The sequence below is a fragment of the Tasmannia lanceolata genome, unplaced genomic scaffold (assembly GCF_043159265.1).
Source record: "Tasmannia lanceolata isolate RefF3 unplaced genomic scaffold, GAP_Taslan_0.1 ptg000008l, whole genome shotgun sequence".
Classification (NCBI taxonomy): domain Eukaryota; kingdom Viridiplantae; phylum Streptophyta; class Magnoliopsida; order Canellales; family Winteraceae; genus Tasmannia; species Tasmannia lanceolata.
Window position 1 is genome coordinate 25,858,927 of NW_027518685.1, and position 18,374 is coordinate 25,877,300.

The 18,374-nt window shown below is 39.7% G+C and overlaps 2 protein-coding genes across 2 annotated transcripts; one reads left to right on the forward strand and one right to left on the reverse strand.

The window, feature by feature from the left end:
* Positions 1–1,546: 1,546 nt before the first annotated feature.
* LOC143883492 (putative Rho GTPase-activating protein At5g61530) lies at positions 1,547–9,614 on the reverse strand. The gene is made up of 10 exons (XM_077386839.1): positions 9,516–9,614; positions 9,067–9,176; positions 8,211–8,473; positions 5,228–5,290; positions 5,133–5,151; positions 4,142–4,240; positions 3,779–3,856; positions 3,440–3,684; positions 2,613–2,769; positions 1,547–1,980 (listed from the first exon to the last, which is right to left on the reverse strand). Exons 2-10 carry the CDS (start codon positions 9,125–9,127, stop codon positions 1,835–1,837), a joined length of 1,131 nt encoding a protein of 376 aa, XP_077242954.1. The 5' UTR covers positions 9,128–9,176; positions 9,516–9,614; the 3' UTR covers positions 1,547–1,834.
* Positions 9,615–14,946: 5,332 nt separating this feature from the next.
* Positions 14,947–15,770, forward strand: LOC143883494 (flowering-promoting factor 1-like protein 1). Its single transcript, XM_077386840.1, has one exon. It carries the CDS (start codon positions 15,007–15,009, stop codon positions 15,340–15,342), a length of 336 nt encoding a protein of 111 aa, XP_077242955.1. The 5' UTR covers positions 14,947–15,006; the 3' UTR covers positions 15,343–15,770.
* The last annotated feature ends 2,604 nt before the right edge of the window (positions 15,771–18,374 follow it).

Sequence of the window (18,374 nt, forward strand, 5' to 3'; positions counted from 1 at the left end):
CAACCAACCCAACCTGAGCCTCATGTTGAGGGACCCTAATCCAATTTGCCTCTAAATCTTGCAACCTTAACTCAACCTGTCTAACTTTGATTTTCTAAATTGGGCTAGGTTGGGTTCGGGTTAGCTCGGGAAAGAAAAAGGAAAAATATTTTAAAACAAATCATGAATGGAAGATTTTGAAAATCACGATAAAATAGGGGAAGGGGTCGAGTTCAGGTCGGGCTGAGTTGCCCAAGGCCTCAAGCCTAATCCAACCCAAAATTATTTTGAGTTTGCCTTTTCAAATCCCAACCCAACCCAACAATCCAGCCCAACTCAAGGAAACACAAACCCCGAGCTGAAATGGGATTGAACCCGTCGCGTAAGAGCTGAGCCTAACCCAAGTTGCACCCCTAGTTCATATGAGGCTGCAGTGCTCTCCTGAGGAGGGGCTGCACCCATAGAAATAACTTCACTATCGTGAGAATACCCACGTGGGGGAATGGCGATTTTTGAAAAATCAAGTCCATACGACTTATCCGTTGAATGATACTTAGGGCTTAAATCATGTTAGATTAACCAATTTAATGCATAGGTTGGTGTATTTAAGGAAAATGATATCTGCACACATCTGATAATGGCACTCCTTTTTTAGCATTTTCATAATTAGATTTTATGACCTGTTACAATACAATTTCTTAAAATCAATAGCCAATCGGAAAAGTGCAAGTCATAAGCATATTATCAAGAGAATGCAGATACCATTTTCTGTGGGCCAGTTTCTTTCAACGTAAAATGGGCATAAGACAAATTTTATGCCCAATTCTAGGTGAAAAAGTGGGTGTATGATTCGTTTTACGCCCATTTTGCGTTGAAAAGAAACTGATCCTAACTAAAATAACAAAAACATCTCCTTAAAAAAAGTTTTCTTTTTCTTTTTCCAATCTTTAAGGCTCTGTTCACTTGTTTTCTAGCAGCAGGAAAAGAAAAGAAAGGAAAAGAATCTGACGTGGAAAACTGGAAAAGAAAGGAAAAGAAACTGTGAGAAAATTCATTTTGTGAGAAAATTCCGTTGTTCACTTGGCCGAGAAAGGAAAAGAAAGTATGCAGGCAAAGTGGTTTTCTCACCCTTTTGGTGAGAAAATTTAGAGGGAAAGTGCAAGAATGTTCGTTTTCCATGTCATTATTTATATTTTCCAGCTGTGTAATTATGCTTTCCCGAGAAAACAAGTGAACGGTGGAAAATATCAAATCATGTCCAATCACGGGAAAATTTGGCTTACTTTCTTCTCCTTTCCTTTCTTAAGAAGGCAAGTGAACAGAGCCTAATGGGCAATGATTTGTTTGAAATGAAAAATGACGTGGTCACGTTTTGTTTAGCCTAAAAAAGGACAATTTAAGGGATAGATTAGTCATATTCATAAGAGAAGAGGGATTAAGACAATTAATCCTGGCTTAAAAGGCCACATTTAGCACAGAAATTAACATACACAAGAAGCTTTTCCATTAGAAAATATTATTGTCCATGACCAAACTCATCTTCAATATGTAATCCCCAGGATCCACTTTTTACAGAATCTAAAGTTACCTTAACACTTCCCTCACCTTAGTCTCCTATTACCAAACCCAAATATGGAATCCTCTCAACCAGCACTGTTATTCATAGAGAACCAAATCCAACCACTACTACACCAGCCCTTCTGCCCAAGGGACAATTTCCTCTAAATCTGGCAATCCAGCCTAGATAGAGCAACCCCAGAATTAGAGAACCTGTTTTCTTAGTAGTCAGATCCATCAAATCCCAACTTGAGCAGCTGAATCAAACTCCATGGTATGAGAAGTATTTGATTGGAAATTACCTCCATATCGTCTCATTTGCATCTGTAAAAATGGCATTGTGATGCTCAATGAGACACTGAACAACATCGATTGCAGCAAAGTCCGTAGGTACGCCGTCATCCAAAGGAATGGGAGATGATGCATCAACACCCTCATCTTCTTCTGGTGAAAAGAAAGATGAAAGAAATAAAATTTTCTAGAATTTGATATTTGCAAAGGCTCTCTTCCTACATTTTCCTTCCCTTCATTCTTTTGTTGGTTCTAGTCATTTTTGCTAAAAATTTGGAAAGAACCAGTAAATTTCCCTATATATCAATGTGGGGAAAATGCCCGCTTGTACATTAATGAAAATGTTTATGATTTAACATAGTAAAAGGAACTGTATAATTGTTATGGTATTACTATCCAGGCAATGCTGTATTTTTTATCCTGTAAATCACAAGAAGTGGAAAGATAGGTTGCATTGCTTCTACTAAAATTGGTTTACATGATTATGCTCCATAGAGGTGGAGTTATCCACTATAGGTTGGATAAGGTACGCTAAAGGTGTCTGCTTTTTTTAATGGAGGGGCTAGCGGGTAGTCTAGGAACTGCATTACACCTGTGGCAACTCAAAATAAGATTGCCAGTGGCAGGGAACCCATAATTTTGCTAGGTAAACAAGAGATGTATAGCCAAGAGAAAAGATAATATACGACAACAGCTAACGGAGGGAAATAAAGATTTCCATGGAAAGAGAAAAGTAAGATCTCTCTCCCAACCACACTGAAAACATAAATTAAACAATAATTCACCTGAAAGAGTGTTCCATGCATTGTAAAAAGTTGGAGCCATGGTCTTGGAAGGACCTTTGAATGAATAATTGAAAGATTGCCAATGTTCTAAACTTCGGAACGCCTTTTGCCAGATAATAGCAGGTGCTAGTTCCTTGGATAGGCTACGAGCATCCATCTGCCAATGTGTTATTAATCAGCAAGCAAAATACAAAAAAAGGGTTAGTGTAATTCATAAATGCAATGCATGTTAGGAAATTATCCTAACGGTGGATGTGGCATGTGCAAGATCAACGGCCTAGATCATTTTGTTAGTTGGTTTTGTGAAAAGGCATTAAGTGAAAAGTCATAAAAGAAGGGGTGTAAAAATGTAAGAGACTTTTGGGGAGGGAACCAGCGTGATGAGGAGCTGTGTTTCTTTCCATAAATGTCTATTTATTCTCTCATCCGGTCCCTACTTGTACACAACAATTTCTACATCGTTCTCTTTGCAATCCACGGCAAAAGGAGAGAGGAAGTCGGTCCCCATCACCGTCTGTTGTGGAGTGAGGAGAAATACCGGAATATGATCCTTCTAGTGATAGCAAAACGATATTCGGCTTTCGGTATGTTCCCTTTACTGTTTCAATTTCAATCCATATGGTTAATTGTGATTTTCTCAAAGTTGGACCGCCAACGATCCGTTGCCCGTGTTCCTTTTATGATGAACACTAACAATGCATACACAGATGTTCACCACATGTCTAATTTAGGGTGGGCCTAACCAAATTGTCAGCCCAAATCTTTTTTTATGTCATGTGGGTTTTGAATAAGGTCCATAAAAGGCACTTGACAGAAAGACTACCTACCTTGTTAAGGGAGGACTTCTGGTTCACACGGAGCAGCAACGCGGTGACAAATTCGAGGGTCATGTAATTCACGTTAGGGAGTTTCTTCAATACATTTTTAATGTCACGTATACTACAGTGAGCATCTCTAATTTCATGATAAAGCTCAAATGTGATAAGTGGCTCGGGAAGGCCCACAATATAACACTTCATTAGAGCTGCCACGTCAACTGGGTTTATTCCCTCTGGCAGTGATGAATTCCAATCTGTAAATCAAATTACATAAGCAAATCATTAGAATCAGAATACATAATTATTTCTCATTTAACATGAGATTAAAGTAACTTCACTCGATGATACCTTGGTTGTACAGTGAAATTAACTGCTGAATAACTTTTTTATCTCCTTCATATTTGAACAAGTACTCAGAATGTAACCCTAGCCATGAATACGGATTTTACTCAGCGTTGCATCATAAATGAAATAAAATATCATATTAATTTTTAGAGGAATGATAGATGCAAGGGAGCCCTTGCATAAAGAGCCAGAAACGGGTCCTCGATTGGTTCCATGTCATTAAGTGTAACCGTTTCAAATCAGTTGAAAAAGTAAATTCAGTTACACTTCATGACATGGAACCAATCGAGGGCCCTTTTCCGGCTCTTTATGCAAGGGCTCCCTTGCATCTATCATTGCTCTAATTTTTATGGGTTTTTGGATCACCTGATAGTATGAGAAAATCTGCACATCTGACCAATATCTGAGGAATGGGCCTGCTAGATTGCTGTCGTTGCACTGTTATCTCAATTGGAACTCCAAATACTGGGAGAAATGGAAAAATCTGAGTGAACCAGCCTCCTTCAATTTATGAAAATACATGCAGTTGTGGATTTATATTATAGATTGTTACTAATGCCATACTCAGTTGGGCATGGCCATAGAGATACAGATTGCATGAAGTAAAATGGGTGATTAAATGAACTACACAGTTAAAAAAAAAGCTGCCCGTGTGTACAAATACTGCTAGACTTTGACCTGATTGTAGAGCAATTCTATGGCTTGCAGACTACACTGATTGCTTAAACATTCCCATATTGTTATTTCAGTTCCCAAACTAACATAACAGACCTTTCTTTGTTAACAAGACTTAATACCAAATAAGACACCCATCATCAGTTGGGAAAGGGGCTTGTCCCATACCATGAAATTTAGATTAGCCTAAAAAAGGTACCCTGTTCGTCCCATGTCATCATATACAGGAACATTGATCGGAGCCATGTTACCTCAAAGACGTGTAAGGTGTAGAATAAGAAATGAATTTCGTCCTAATAATTTTTGCCTGCCCTTCATAGGGAGTATTGACATATTTTTTTAGATCTCTAATATTTTGCAACCATAAGTTAAAGATAAAATTGAAAGCACAAAATCATACGGTGGGAATAAGCATCTTGATTTGAAAGCATTGAGGATACTTAATAAACATGCAATTGCAATTTCCTACCTTTAAACAAACATGTCAACTCCGTCTTCCTTCTAGAGAAAAATTATCACAAGATGATAGGAAAAAACTAAAGAGAAATATAAAAAAACATTTCATAAACAACAGCAAAAGTTTAAGAGAGTCAAACAACACATACACTTTGATGTTTCCCACAATAACATTCAAGAATCCTCAATATGATAAATTACAAGATGTGACAGGAATAGGACTCACCATCACTGCTTGCAACTCCCTTCAAAATGCAAAACAAGGTCAGGAATTGCAAGGATGTCATGTAATTGCATCGAAATTTAATTTAGCATAAATACCTTCTGCCAACGCTCAATGTTGCTCAAAATACTCTTGCTCTTATTAGCAGTTTTCTTTGCTGCCTGAAAGAATGTCACCATCGAAATAAATCGTTCAGTAAAACTACCACCAAATAAATCGTTCAGTGTAAAACTACCACCATCTTAAGTTATCAATTTCAATTTTGGAATGCATAGCCTATGATTTGTGGACACGGACAAGAGTGTCGGACATAGCAAACCCCCAAAAGACATTGCTAAAATACAAAGTATATATAATAATGATTTGTAAATATGGATTTGTGTGTTGAGTTTCGACACGGATATGAGTTGTCTGACATGGCAACATCTAAAAACCTAGAAATTATGACATGTATACTATGATTTATGGACACGGACACGAGTGTCGCGTTTCGACACGGACATGGAGTGTCGGACACAGCGAACTCCCAAAAATTAGAAACAGGGACACACCTAAAATAGAAAGTACAAATAAACATGATTTGTTGACATGGATTCGTGTGCCAAGTTTCGACACGGATATGAGGTATCTAACATGGCAAACCCTAAAAATCTAGAAATAGTGTTACACTCATACACATACATACATATAAAGTTACTGACACTTCTAGCAGTACACTTAAAGTGTCTAAAGGAGTGTCGACATGGGTGTCGTGTCGGAACTGACACACGCGTCGGCTATAAATTCAAAGTGTCGGCCAAATCATAGCACGTATACATATAAGATTACTGATTACTATTGTTAGGAGATGAGGATGAGAGGAGAAGAAGAAGGAGAAGAGTGAGGGAGAAAGTGAGGATTTTCTACTAAGGAGGCCTCCCATGTAAATGATGTATATCATTTGCATATGTTTTCATATTTTTCTGTGATTTTACAGGATTTTCACCGAAATTTCCTACCGAAACTGTATGTGACGATCGAAACCGAAACCGAAATTTAACACCTTGTGGGCAATGTGATGTTTTCAAATGTCCAAACATTGTCGAACATGTTTTTCAATAAGCAGCAAAAGAGATGATTTTCCTTCTGATATTGTGCATTATGATGTGTGGGGGCCCTCTCCTACTATTGATGTGCGTGGATATCATTATTTTTTAACATTTGTTGATGATTTTTCTCATTGTACTTGACTCTATTTGTTGCGCTCAAGAGATAGTTCCTAAGAAAATCAAAACCATTCACAAGATGGTGCAAACCCAATTTGAAAAGAATGTGAAACTATTTGTCCGATAACGCTCACGAATACGGTGAAGGCAATCTTCACACCTACTTCGAAGAACATGGCATTGCACCGGAGCATGTTTCCTCACACCCTAAACAAAATGGGGTAGCTGAACAAAAGAATTGACACCTGTTAGAAGTAATTTGAAGCTTGCTTCTTGGTATGAATGTCCCAAAGTAGTTTTGGACGAAGTCTCTTCTCACAGTTATGCACCCATCAATCGGAAATCATCCCCTAGCTTCCATAATCCTTTTCAGCTAGTTTGCCTTGGACAACCTCTCTTTGTTGTTCCTCCCCGTATATTTGGTTGTTTGCTTTATTCATATTCTTGGTTCGTATTGTACCAAACTTGACTCTAAGGATGCTCGGGGAGTGTCTTTAGGCCACTCATTAATACAAAAGGGTACACGTGTCACGATCCTGCGACATGTTGGTATGTGACTATGGATATCACCTTTTTTTGACTCAGTTCCCTATTTTTCATCCAATTCATGTTCCTTTTTTTTTTGGAATGATCATCCAATTCATGTTCCTATTCATATATCTCCATCTCTTCTTGATCTTGTGGTGGATGAAACTGCAATGACTAATGAGCAGAGAGAACTTTAAGTATACACTCGACACAGATCGATGATCCAACAAGAAATGGCCACAGGGGCACCTGAAGACTAGTCTGATTCCTTGGAACCAGCTCCAAGTAATATATCTGATACTTCTATTTCTCAGTTAAGACTTTAGAACTCGTAGTTTCAGTCTTCATCCTATTTCCAACTCCGTGTCTCATTTGTCCTTATCCCCCGCATCTTGTGCCTTTGTAGCCAAGGGCTAAACCCATACCCAGGGCATAGAGTAGATTACATAGAGACCTTCGCCCCAATTGCTAAGATGTACTTGATCAGAGTTCTCTAATCAACGGCTGCAAATTTATTTTGGCCATTCTATCAATTGGACGTTAAAAATGCATTTTTGCATGGAGAGTTATAGGAGGAAGTATGAGTTAAACCCCAGGGAATCTAGGATAGGTGTGTGGCTCAAGAAGTCTCTCTATGGATTGAAGCAATCCCTCGAGGCATGGTTCGACAAGTTCAGGAGGGAGGTCTTGAAAGTTGGGTACCAATAAAGCCAGGCTTATCACACCTTGTTTGTTAAGAGTGAAGGAAGATTTATCACGACACTAATTGTCTATGTTGATGACATAGTGGTGACAAGAAATTGTTAATCAAAAATTAGTTATCTGAAGGAATTTCAAACAAAAGATTTTAAGATTAAGGACGTTGGAGTTCTCAAGTAATTCTTAGTAATTGAAGTGACTAGCAAAAGGAAGGGCGTATTTATTTCTCAAAGGAAGCAAAGTTCGGTACTAAACCAATGGAGACTCCAATTGACCTTATCACAAGCTAATTGACGTCCACGGAGACCCCCTACTGAATAAATGGAAGTTTCAAAGACTGTAGGTCATCTCTTCTATCTGACGCTCACGAGGCGAGGCATTGCATATGCAGTAAGTTTTATCAGCTAATATATGCATGCCCCTTGTACTTCCTATCTAGAGGCGACATAGCGGATTTTCAAGTACATCAATACAACACTAGGGAAAGAATCAATATTCAGAAACCATGATCACTTTAATATTGATGCATACACAGATGCTAACCAGGCAGGTTCAGTCGATGATTGAAGATCTCAGGTTATCTCACTATGGTGATGGCATTGTCTGAGGAATCGACAAATTTAAAAATTTCAGTCATGCTAATTATTACCTCTTCAACTTTCATCTTTCCAACAGCGACCTTGTCCTTTGTCTCTGTAATGCCCTTCTTCAGAAGTGTGCCAGTTGAAGCAGCGGCAGACAGAATACGTTCTTGCATGGCATCTCTTGATGCCGGCCGCTGTCTGGATTGCTGAATAAGGGCCCATCGCATTTTGACCAATGATCCAACCCGTTCTGCCACATCAGCAACATTGCCACTTGCATCCTTTGCAACCTCACCCACAGATTGACCCGCTTGCTTAAGCCTGACCCCTGCATTAGAACATCTCCCATTTAGGAAGAAAAGACTGACATGCAGGTGTCCCATGCAAAAAAACCAGCTACAAGGGTGCCCCTATTGGTCCTTCAACACAAAGTGCATTTATTGCTCCTTTAATTTTATATTTGTCCACGCCATTTTCATATTTTTCGGTTCCCTTATAAATGCACTTAGGAGAAGTGGCAGCTCGAATCAACTCTGAACTGCGAGAAAGAGGACGGGCAGGGGCGGAGCCAGGGATTTACACTTGCAGGGGCCGGACTAATTTACACTTGCTAAGCATTGGTCATTGGGGGGGCCATGCCCACTAAACTAGCCAATCATGCATGTACAGCCATGCAAATAAAAGGGACTATGCTAGTCATTGGGGGGGCAATGGCCCCCCTCATGCTATATCTGCCTCCGCCCCTGAGGACGGGGCAGGGAAAAGAGTCGAGCCGATCAAATGCACTATATTTTTCGGTTCCCTTATAAATGCACTTTGTGGAGACTGACAAATGGGGGTGCCCTTCAGTCTGTCATTCCTCATATCTTAAACAGTGCATTTTAAGCAGAAGCACCAATTAAAAAAATCATTCATACTTACCTGAAGTTGACAAGAAGCCAGTTGCCTTCTCACGCCACTGAGGTGAGACAGTGGAAGGCATTTCAACAATGTCACCAAAGCCAATGAAATCGAAATGGAAGAAGTAAAACCTAATCCCAGATAGAAAAACAAAAAGCTATAGTCAAATATCATGAAACAAAAACAGCATAAACCATTCATTTTAGATTGTGGCAACCGATTGTGAGCCCCAAACCGATTATTGGATTCAAAATTACGTTTAATTTTGAGTCCAATAATCGGTTTGGGGCTCACAATCGGTTGCCACAATCTAAAACAAACAGGGCTCTAAGCTGTTAGAGTTGGTGTTATTTAATCATTTATTTGCAAGATTCTAACTCCAAAATCAATGCAATGAAGAAGAAGAACATGAAAACTTTTAGATTAATCACAGTTCATAACCCTAATTTCACGAAAGATTTCGAGAATACCTTTTTCCTTTTTCTTTCTTTCTTTCTTTTTTTCCCAAGGAGAAAAATCGATGCAGAAAATGGGGAAAAAAGAGTCCAACGCGCAGAAAAATGTTCAAACAAATGATATGAATGAATTCAAAGAAGCAGAAAATCTTTGACGAGAGTTGGCTTTCTTTAGTCATTTTAGTCTTCAGCCAATTAAACTATGCCACGTGTTCGGATCTCAACGATGGACTTTGGCTGGATCCAACTGAAATAACGGTTCGAGGGGCAATTAGGTAATGAGGCGCTTACGAAAAACAGCCCCTTGGATATTCCAAGAAACAACCAAAACGCCACACACCGTTACTGAATTTTTGGTATTTTACAAAACTTCTTATTTTTCTAGAGCTATGGGTCCCACTTCCCCCGGGCCACCCCGTTGTAAAGTAAAAGAGTAGTCATAAATTACGGATACAACTTGGGTCGGGCTCAACCCGAACCTGACGGGTTCAACCCAATTTGGCTCAGGTTGGGTTGGCATTTCCTCAAGTTTGGTTGTCATTTCCGAGGGTTGGATTGGGTTAGGTTAGGATTGGGAAAAGCCAATTAGATTTAATTCCAGGTTACGTTAGGGATGAGACCATAGTTACCAGGGTGGAAAACGAATTCCGGAAATGAAATGTGAAACGGAAATGGGAAACGCATGAAAAAAATACCGGGGAAACGAGAAACGAGAAAACAATAGAAAATAGTATGAGAAATGTCTTAGGAAACACATTATAAGTGTTTCAGAAACGATAGAAAAAACCCAAATGAAAGTTCCACACATGATTTATCTATTTGATTTTTTTTTTACTATAATATATGCTATTGTTTTCTATTTTAATATCTACTCTACAATTTTTATGTGTTTTTTCCAAAATGATTTTCATAAGTTCCACACATGTTTCCTACACATTTCACATGCGTTTTCTTTTTGAATGGTAGCAAAAAGTTTCACATGCTTTCTTTTACGAGTCTTGCGTATGTTTATCACGCGTTTACACATGATTTACATAAGTTTCTCATATGTTCCCCATGCGTTACAGAAACATTTCTCCAATTTTGTATCATGTTTCGAAAATGTTTCTGAAACACGTTTCCCGCATTTTAGGGGAAACTCGTTTCCCACCAGCGAGAAACGCGTTTTAGGGGAAACGGGTTTCCCACCCGCCCAAAGAGTTTCCGGGAACTATGGTTGAGACCTTAGGCAACCCAAACCTAATCAAAACCCGACCTCTGTCCCCTAATTTTATCGAATAACAGGGGGCAAATATATCACTTACCCTATAAGCACCTTCCCCAACCGTGACACTTGCCCAAATTAGGTGATTTGAGTATGTCTTCAATACAGTAATTGAAAATGGTGTTAAAATCATGTCTAGAATTTCATTGACCCAAGATGTCACTTTCATATGGAACATAACCAAAGTACTAAATATATTTAGGGCACTCCTCAATATTGAAAATGGTGTTAAAATCATGTCTAGAACATACTGTATTTTGATGAGGGCACTCCTCACTTTATTCAAAGTACGGTATGGCCCGCACCATAGGATGATCCAAACCGTCCATTAGATGGGCCATAGCCTAAATAGGTTGTGCCCCAAAAATTATTTTCATAGGTTGATCCTAACCCTCCGATCTATTGAGGGTTAGATTTACCCTCTAACAAAATAATTTTTGGGGCACAACATCTAATGGACGGTTTGGATCATCGTATGGTGCGGGCCATACCCTACTTTTAATAAAGTGAGGAGTGCCCTCATCAAAATACAGTAGTGCTGATAACATTCCCATATATTTATGTGAATAATCTCTTATAAAAAATAACCTAAGTATCCATGTCTCATAAAAATTGTCCAAAATACCTATGTTTCGTTCGTAATGTCTCATAAAAATACAGTAGTGTCTCATAAAAATAACCTAAGTATCCATGTCTCATAAAAATTGCTGATAACAAAGAGGCAACAAGAAACAGCCCCCCTAGAGGATGAGGGCAAACAACAACATATAGCTAAAATATAGCATCGAGAGCGCGGGCCACCACTCACCAAAAAAACAGCAAACTCCAAGAATTATCCTATCCTCTTAGTGGGGCGAACCATTGAGAGGGAAGGGAGAATACATGAATACAAGTTGGAGAGGGCCGGAGAAGCGTAATAGGATGTTTGCCTTTCTTTCTTTGAACCTTTTGCCATGTCTCAAGAGTGAGTGTGGGGGCTGATGTTTCAGCTTTCAAAGGATCAACTTGATGACTAGCTGATAATATAGATAGGATAACATTTTCAATTTCTCCAAGCATATCGAATTTGTTGAAAAGAGGAGCTGCTTCTCGAGAATATAATCCCAGCTATTGGTTACTAGCGAATTGGTTTGTCCTATCTACCTCGGTAGACACACTTATGGAGTCAAGTGACCAGTTCAGTCATAGGTATTCGTTCTTTGAGTCGGTTTAATTACAATCTCAGTCCACGGTGCATCCCGAGCACCATTAGTCTTACTATCTTGGCCCTGTGATCTGTTTGGTGAAAATGAATAGGGAAGTTTTAAAAAATACTAAACTAAAGCATTCCCAAATGTTACTATGAAATCACGCAATATGACCCACTTATTCTGGTGCACGCCATTCTTCTACTTTTAAAAATATATACATTGCACGTTGTAATGACAAAAAATGATGATCCCTCCACAAATTTGCTCATCCAGGGAATCGAACCCTGGTCAGTACCGTGGGAGGGTACTATGAAAGGGATAAGATTTATGGGATAGGTGGTCTGTTAACTTTGGAAAGAAAATCAAGAAGGTGTAATCGGAAGAATAATATATGGGGTTCTTGGATAGAGGCTTAAAGGGTGGAAGTGGCATGATGATACGTGGATATCAAGAAACAAGAATCGGTTGAACCATTCAAGAAGGCTGTCATGAGGATGATGGTATGGGGTGTTAAATGGGTAACAACTAACAAGCAAAGAGGGGGTTTGGGTAGTTTTAGGATTTTATACGACAGACTACAAAGAAATCCGTCCAACTATCCTACTTAAATAAAGTTCTAATATTAATAAAAAGAAATTCTAATAAGACTAAAACTCTATATGACTTGCTCAACGTGGGCCGTTCATCCGCCTGTGTGGGTACAATGATTGGGCAATATCTCGGAGTTGATCGACGATCCATGTCGTCTGACGCTTACTCTGATGGCTTGGCAGTTCATCTTTGGTTCCAAATTATTCGATCAAGACTTTGAAGCTTTTGAACAGCTGGATGCACCTGCGTCACTTACTTTCGTAAGGGAATTGAATTTTGGCATTTTTCGCAGGTGATCCAATGGGAGATTCTGTGATGGAATGGCAAGCTTCCCATTCAAGTAGACCCTACTCCCTTGTCTTCATTCTCTCTTGAACTGAGACAATATAAAAGCATGTTGCAAAAGCTGTTGTTTTAAGAAGGAATTGCCCCATTCCTTATCTTACTTTAAATACCCAAAAAAGCTTGCAAAAGTTGCATGATGGGAAGTGTAGTGGAACCGCCGGCGAATATTTGATACACGAATCTGAGGTATGTCACGAAAAATCGATCTCAGCTTCAAGCTGATCAGGCTTGTCGTCGCTTGGATAACTATTTGATCGGAATCTGCTCAGGATTAACCTAAGTGGTCCAACAAGATTTAGAGGAATATTGAGAAATAGACAGTAACTTTATGGATGTCGTTAGGACCTCATGGCATGGTGAAAGTGGAGCAAAGGAACAAGGAATGTCTACCTTGCTCAAGATACATGCATGTCTAAACCCTAAGGTTGTCTACCAAAAGTATCGCCTTTCTGTAGCACTAGAAACAGGTCTAAGAGATGCAGAAGGACCACCCCCAACTTTAGAAATGATGAATCTGGGAGTAGAAAAATATTTCCTAGAGATGTAGGAGGACCACCACCAACTTTGGAGATGTTGAATCCGAGTGTAGAAAAAGATTTCCTGTCAAAAATTCTCCTGATCCTTATCGGTTTTAGGTGTGTGTATGAGAGAGAGAGAGAGTAATCAACATTCCTTGATACTGTCTGATATATTATTATCATAGTCCTCCTACTGGAAATGCGTATGTATGAATTGTGAAAGTACCATTTACTCCAAAAGCTTAAGCCGCAGGAGCTGGTGTTATTTAATTTTTTTTATACTTTTAACCACCCAAACCCCCCCCCCCCCCCCCCCCCCCCCCCCTACCAACCCACAGCTGTGGCCCCTCTTTTTAGGGTCGGCCTACACGTGACAGATGTGTTTTGAACCCAAGACTTTGCTCTTATACCATGTGAAACAACCAATTACTCCAAAAGCCTAAGCTGTTGGAGAAGGCGTTATTTAATCTTTTATACTTTAACACTCCCTCCTCACATGTGGCCCCTCCTTTTAGGGTTGTCCTACAAGTGGCACATGTGACCTATTACTCCAAAAGCGTAAGTAAGCCTTTGAAGTAAATGGTTGTTTGACATGGTATCAGAGCAAAAGTCAGGGGTTTAAAACTCCGTGATATTAAAAATCCACATCCAATGGCTAACCCAAAAGAGAGGCCGCATGTGCCACGTATAGGCCAACCCTAAAAAAGGGGCCAGAGATGGGGAGTGTTAACAGTATAAAAGATTAAATAATGCCTTCAACAGCTTAAGCTTTTGGAGTAATTGGTTGTTTCACATTATGTTGAACTGTTTTAGTCTATATCCATTAGAAAACTATTGTCCTTCCAAGCAACTTGTAGAGAGAGATAGAGACTAAACAAATATATACATAGACTGAGCATATCTTGAAGCTATGCATAGTTTCAAAATTTCTGTGGCTCGTCTGAGTTGACTCGCTTTTACCTTGCTCGTGTCCTTATCAAGTCCACATTTTCCCCTACAAAGTCGATCAAAACTCTTTTAGACTGTCCCTAATTATGACTACATCAGTCTAGTACTCAGCAGCATCCACCAAGTACTCTATCCAGCGGTGGGTCAAGTAAGATTGGATTTGCTATGGACACGTTTCGGCACACATTTTGGTTTAAAATACTGATACTATCTGATATCTGATAGTCATTGTCTCTTTACCAGTTAGCCTAGAACCATTTGGGTTATGTTGACTTCACATTTACCATTGGCTGTTAGCTAGGATTTGTAGCGAAGTATCAAGAATCAGTCCAAGAAGTTTAAAGGAGCGACTATCAAAATAAGGAAGTGGGCATTTAAGATTCCTTTGTAGGGCCACATGATTCTCTCCAATCCTACCCTACCGATGGTACGTGTGCCCTAAATCCGAGCCAGACAGCATCCTTGCACCCTAGTCATACTCACCCCATGGAGCCCAAAGACAAACAATGTCATAGACCTACTCTCTTTAGGCACTTCCCAAGCATCTTATCTTACTCCAAATTCCCCTTATATATAGCCTTCAACTCTCCTTCCCTCTCCATCACCTTCACTCTCTCCTCCACTCTAAAGAGCAAAACCAAAGAAAAAAAATGTCTGGAGTTTGGGTTTTCAAGGACAACGTGATTCGCCTAGTCGAGAACCCGGCTTCGAATTCCTCCAATGGAAATCAACCTAACAATGTCCGACGCAAGGTCCTCGTTTGGACACCTACCAACGAAGTGATAACCTCTTACACATCTCTTGAGAGTAAGCTCGCTGGACTTGGGTGGGAGAGATATTCCGAGGATCCAAATATCCTTCAATTCCACAAGCAATCTTCAGTTCATCTCATCTCTATCCCTAGGGACTTTGCCAAGTTCAATTCGGTGCACATGTACGACATCGTGGTAAAAAATAAGGACAAATTCAAAGTTAAAGACGTGTAGTTTAGTAGCAAAGTAGATGGGTCATCTTGGATTTCAGACTTAGAGACACATGTAGTTTGGTATCAAAGTAGATTGGTCATCTTAGATTTCTTTTCTTGTATGTTTTGAGTGTTTGATCTTATGTTTTTCATGTTTTGTTATGTTACTTCATGTAATTTTCAGTACTACTTTCAGCAATGTTATGTGAGCTTTGGGGTGATTAATTTCTAGTTGAGTGCCAGGTAGTTTAGTAGCAAAGTAGATGGGTCATCTTGGCTTTCAGACTTAGAGACACATGTAGTTTGGTATCAAAGTAGATTGGTCATTTTAGATTTCTTTTCTTGTATGTTTTGAGTGTTTGATCTTATGTTTTTCATGTTTTGTTATGTTACTTCATGTAATTTTCAGTACTACTTTCAGCAATGTTATGTGAGCTTTGGGGTGATTAATTTCTAGTTGAGCTTTGCGGTCATGAGGAATTGATGGCATGGCTCGATGGAATCCGAGCTGGCAATGAAATCTCATCGGTAAATGATCATTAAGTTGTATTGAAAAATCATTTCTTCTTCCAAGTTGTTTAAGAGGATAAAACTGCCAAAACAATATCTAAATGAGATAAGAGTGCGTGCGCATGCCCTTTTTTCTTCTTGGGTGGGCGCACTACGCACTCTACACAAGTGAGGGATCTCTTTCTTCAGCCCTGCACGTATATAGAAGCCACGGGAGATAGAACAGAGCCCTTTCACTTTAGGGTTAGTTACCCTAAACCCAATCCTTTAAACCTCTCTCTCTCTCCATGCATTCTTATTTCTTAATCAACAAGATAAAAGGTAAATATGGTGTGAGAAGCTTTTCACTTGAGAGTCCAATGAGAAACTTCACTTGGGCCTACCCCCATGATGTCAGCATGATCCAAACCCTACATCTCGGGTGGCCCATTAATTGGATGCTATAGAAGTAGGTCACTCAGATCCAACAATCTCTCAACCATTTGATTGAGCAACATTTTTTTTAAAGTTTAACAATATCCCATTCCAATAATCATGAAATTTACAGGGAAAACGGGGACAAGATGTCCCCGATACAAAGAAACTCAGATCATTGGACAATATTCCATAGGGCACCAAAGTTACATATTTCAATCAATAGCGATCATGCAACCCCCACCGTAGTTTCATTGAACGTCACAAGACTAACTGCCAAATGGGCTCCGTCTTTCGCCAAACCATCTGCCATTGAATTAGCGGATCTCCTCTTATGCGTTATTTTGGGATGGATGATGCGAACCAGATCGCGGATCTCATCTAGCATGAAAGAGAGCTGGCAGGGTCCCAAACTATGGTTCGTTGCCATGCAATGGCATTGGGAGAGTCCCCTTCGACAATGAGAGGGCCCAGATTATGCTTTACATACTTTTTTAGACCAAAAAGTAAGGCCCTAGCCTCAACTTCGTTCACGCTGTATATTCCGATAGCTCCAGAATAGGACATGATCGGGGCACCCTTCTCATCCCTTATGACCCTACCAATACCAGCAATGCCCGGATTACCCAGTGAACTGATATCAAAGTTTAATTTGAACCACCCTTCCGGCGGTGGTTCCCATTTCGGAGTGATATTGGCACGATTCTTCCACTCTGATACAACAGAAGACCAATGACGTAGAATATCACCGGTCGAATAAGGGATACCTACCTTAGCTTTGGACCACGCAACAATAGCAAGCTTGATATCAAGAGCGTTGTGATGCCAACTCTTAGCCTTATCCTGAAAAATTCGACAAGGGTGGGGAAAGAGAAGTCATGCCCGGCGCCTTCTAGTTAGTCCTTTGCCTACTTCCCAAGGCCAAGAAAATGGTTTCTAGTATTATGACTATTTTGATAGGTCTATCCAATCGGCGAAAGCTAAACCACAAATCGAACTATGAGATCCTCATCTGGGGCTTGCTCCTTCCCTTCCGTAAGAGCCCTTTCTTCCACGGAACTATCTCCTTTCCTGTCTGAAGTTGACAGTACGGGTTCCTATAAACAAAAAGCCCTGATCAGTCAAAGAAAAAGGAACTGCTACCTACGCCATGGTCCATTTATTCGAAGAATAATGAGGTTTATGCTTTCCAGCCAGAAGTAGAACCCGAAGGAAAAGGACAGAGAGGAGGTTCGAAGCATAGGGAATTCCGGAGTAAATTAGGCAGCTAGGCTATCATTCTCAACATGTATGTTTCCTTTGCTGATCCGGTCTTTAATAGTTTGTTTGAGTGTTGGTGTCATGCCCTCCACCTCTCAAATATTCGTTGAGGCATGGTTGCAACGGCATGGTGTTAACCCTCGGAGGACGGCTAAGAATGTCCATTAAAAGGAGCGGACCGATGGGGTCGTTTTTCAATCACGAATAGCAATATTTTCATTGTTAGAGTCATGAACCCCCCATGAATAAGGGTTGAAGACCAACTTGGTATAAGCCGAGATAACCTAAATTCAAAGGTACATGAGATTTTCACCTCATATGGCTCCTCGTTCAATTCTTTCGAAGTAATTGGATCATTTTCCTCATTCAGGAATCTCCTCCCTTCTTCCACTCCGTTCCCTGTTCCTCTCGTTCCAAATGTGCCATATTATGGACTGAGCAGTATTCATGTTCAAAACTTCCAATTAAGTGGCTAGAAGTTAGTAATTTGGAGTGATTTCCAAGATAGGACATCTAACTTCTAGCCACTTAATTGGAATTTTTGATAATAAGACTAACTCACCTTTCTTTTATTATTTAATCAGATGTCAAAAGCTACTACACTTCCCTAAAAGCTCTCAGCGGCCAAATAAAAAATAAAAACAAAAGACAAGGTGATCAGTTCGTCTCATTAGCAAAACACGGCAGTGCAAATATCAGTATCGAATATTATATGCTATATGAAAAGAGTATCGGGTAAACTAAAGCCCTATTCGTTTAAAATTATGACAACCGATAGTGAGTCCAAAACCAATTATTGGACTCAAAATTACAAATTTTGAATCCAATAATTGGTTTTTGACTCACAGTGGCCCTGTTCGTTTAAGATTG

Excerpts from the sequence above, each read along its gene's own strand:
- LOC143883494 (XM_077386840.1), top strand. The coding sequence starts at position 15,007 with ATGTCTGGAGTTTGGGTTTTCAAGGACAACGTGATTCGCCTAGTCGAG.
- LOC143883492 (XM_077386839.1), bottom strand. The coding sequence starts at position 9,127 with ATGCCTTCCACTGTCTCACCTCAGTGGCGTGAGAAGGCAACTGGCTTC. Across the intron at positions 8,474-9,066 it reads TGGCTTCTTGTCAACTTCAG|GGGTCAGGCTTAAGCAAGCG; the intron begins GTAAGTATGAAT and ends GTTCTAATGCAG. Across the intron at positions 3,685-3,778 it reads AATTTCACTGTACAACCAAG|ATTGGAATTCATCACTGCCA; the intron begins GTATCATCGAGT and ends TTTGATTTACAG.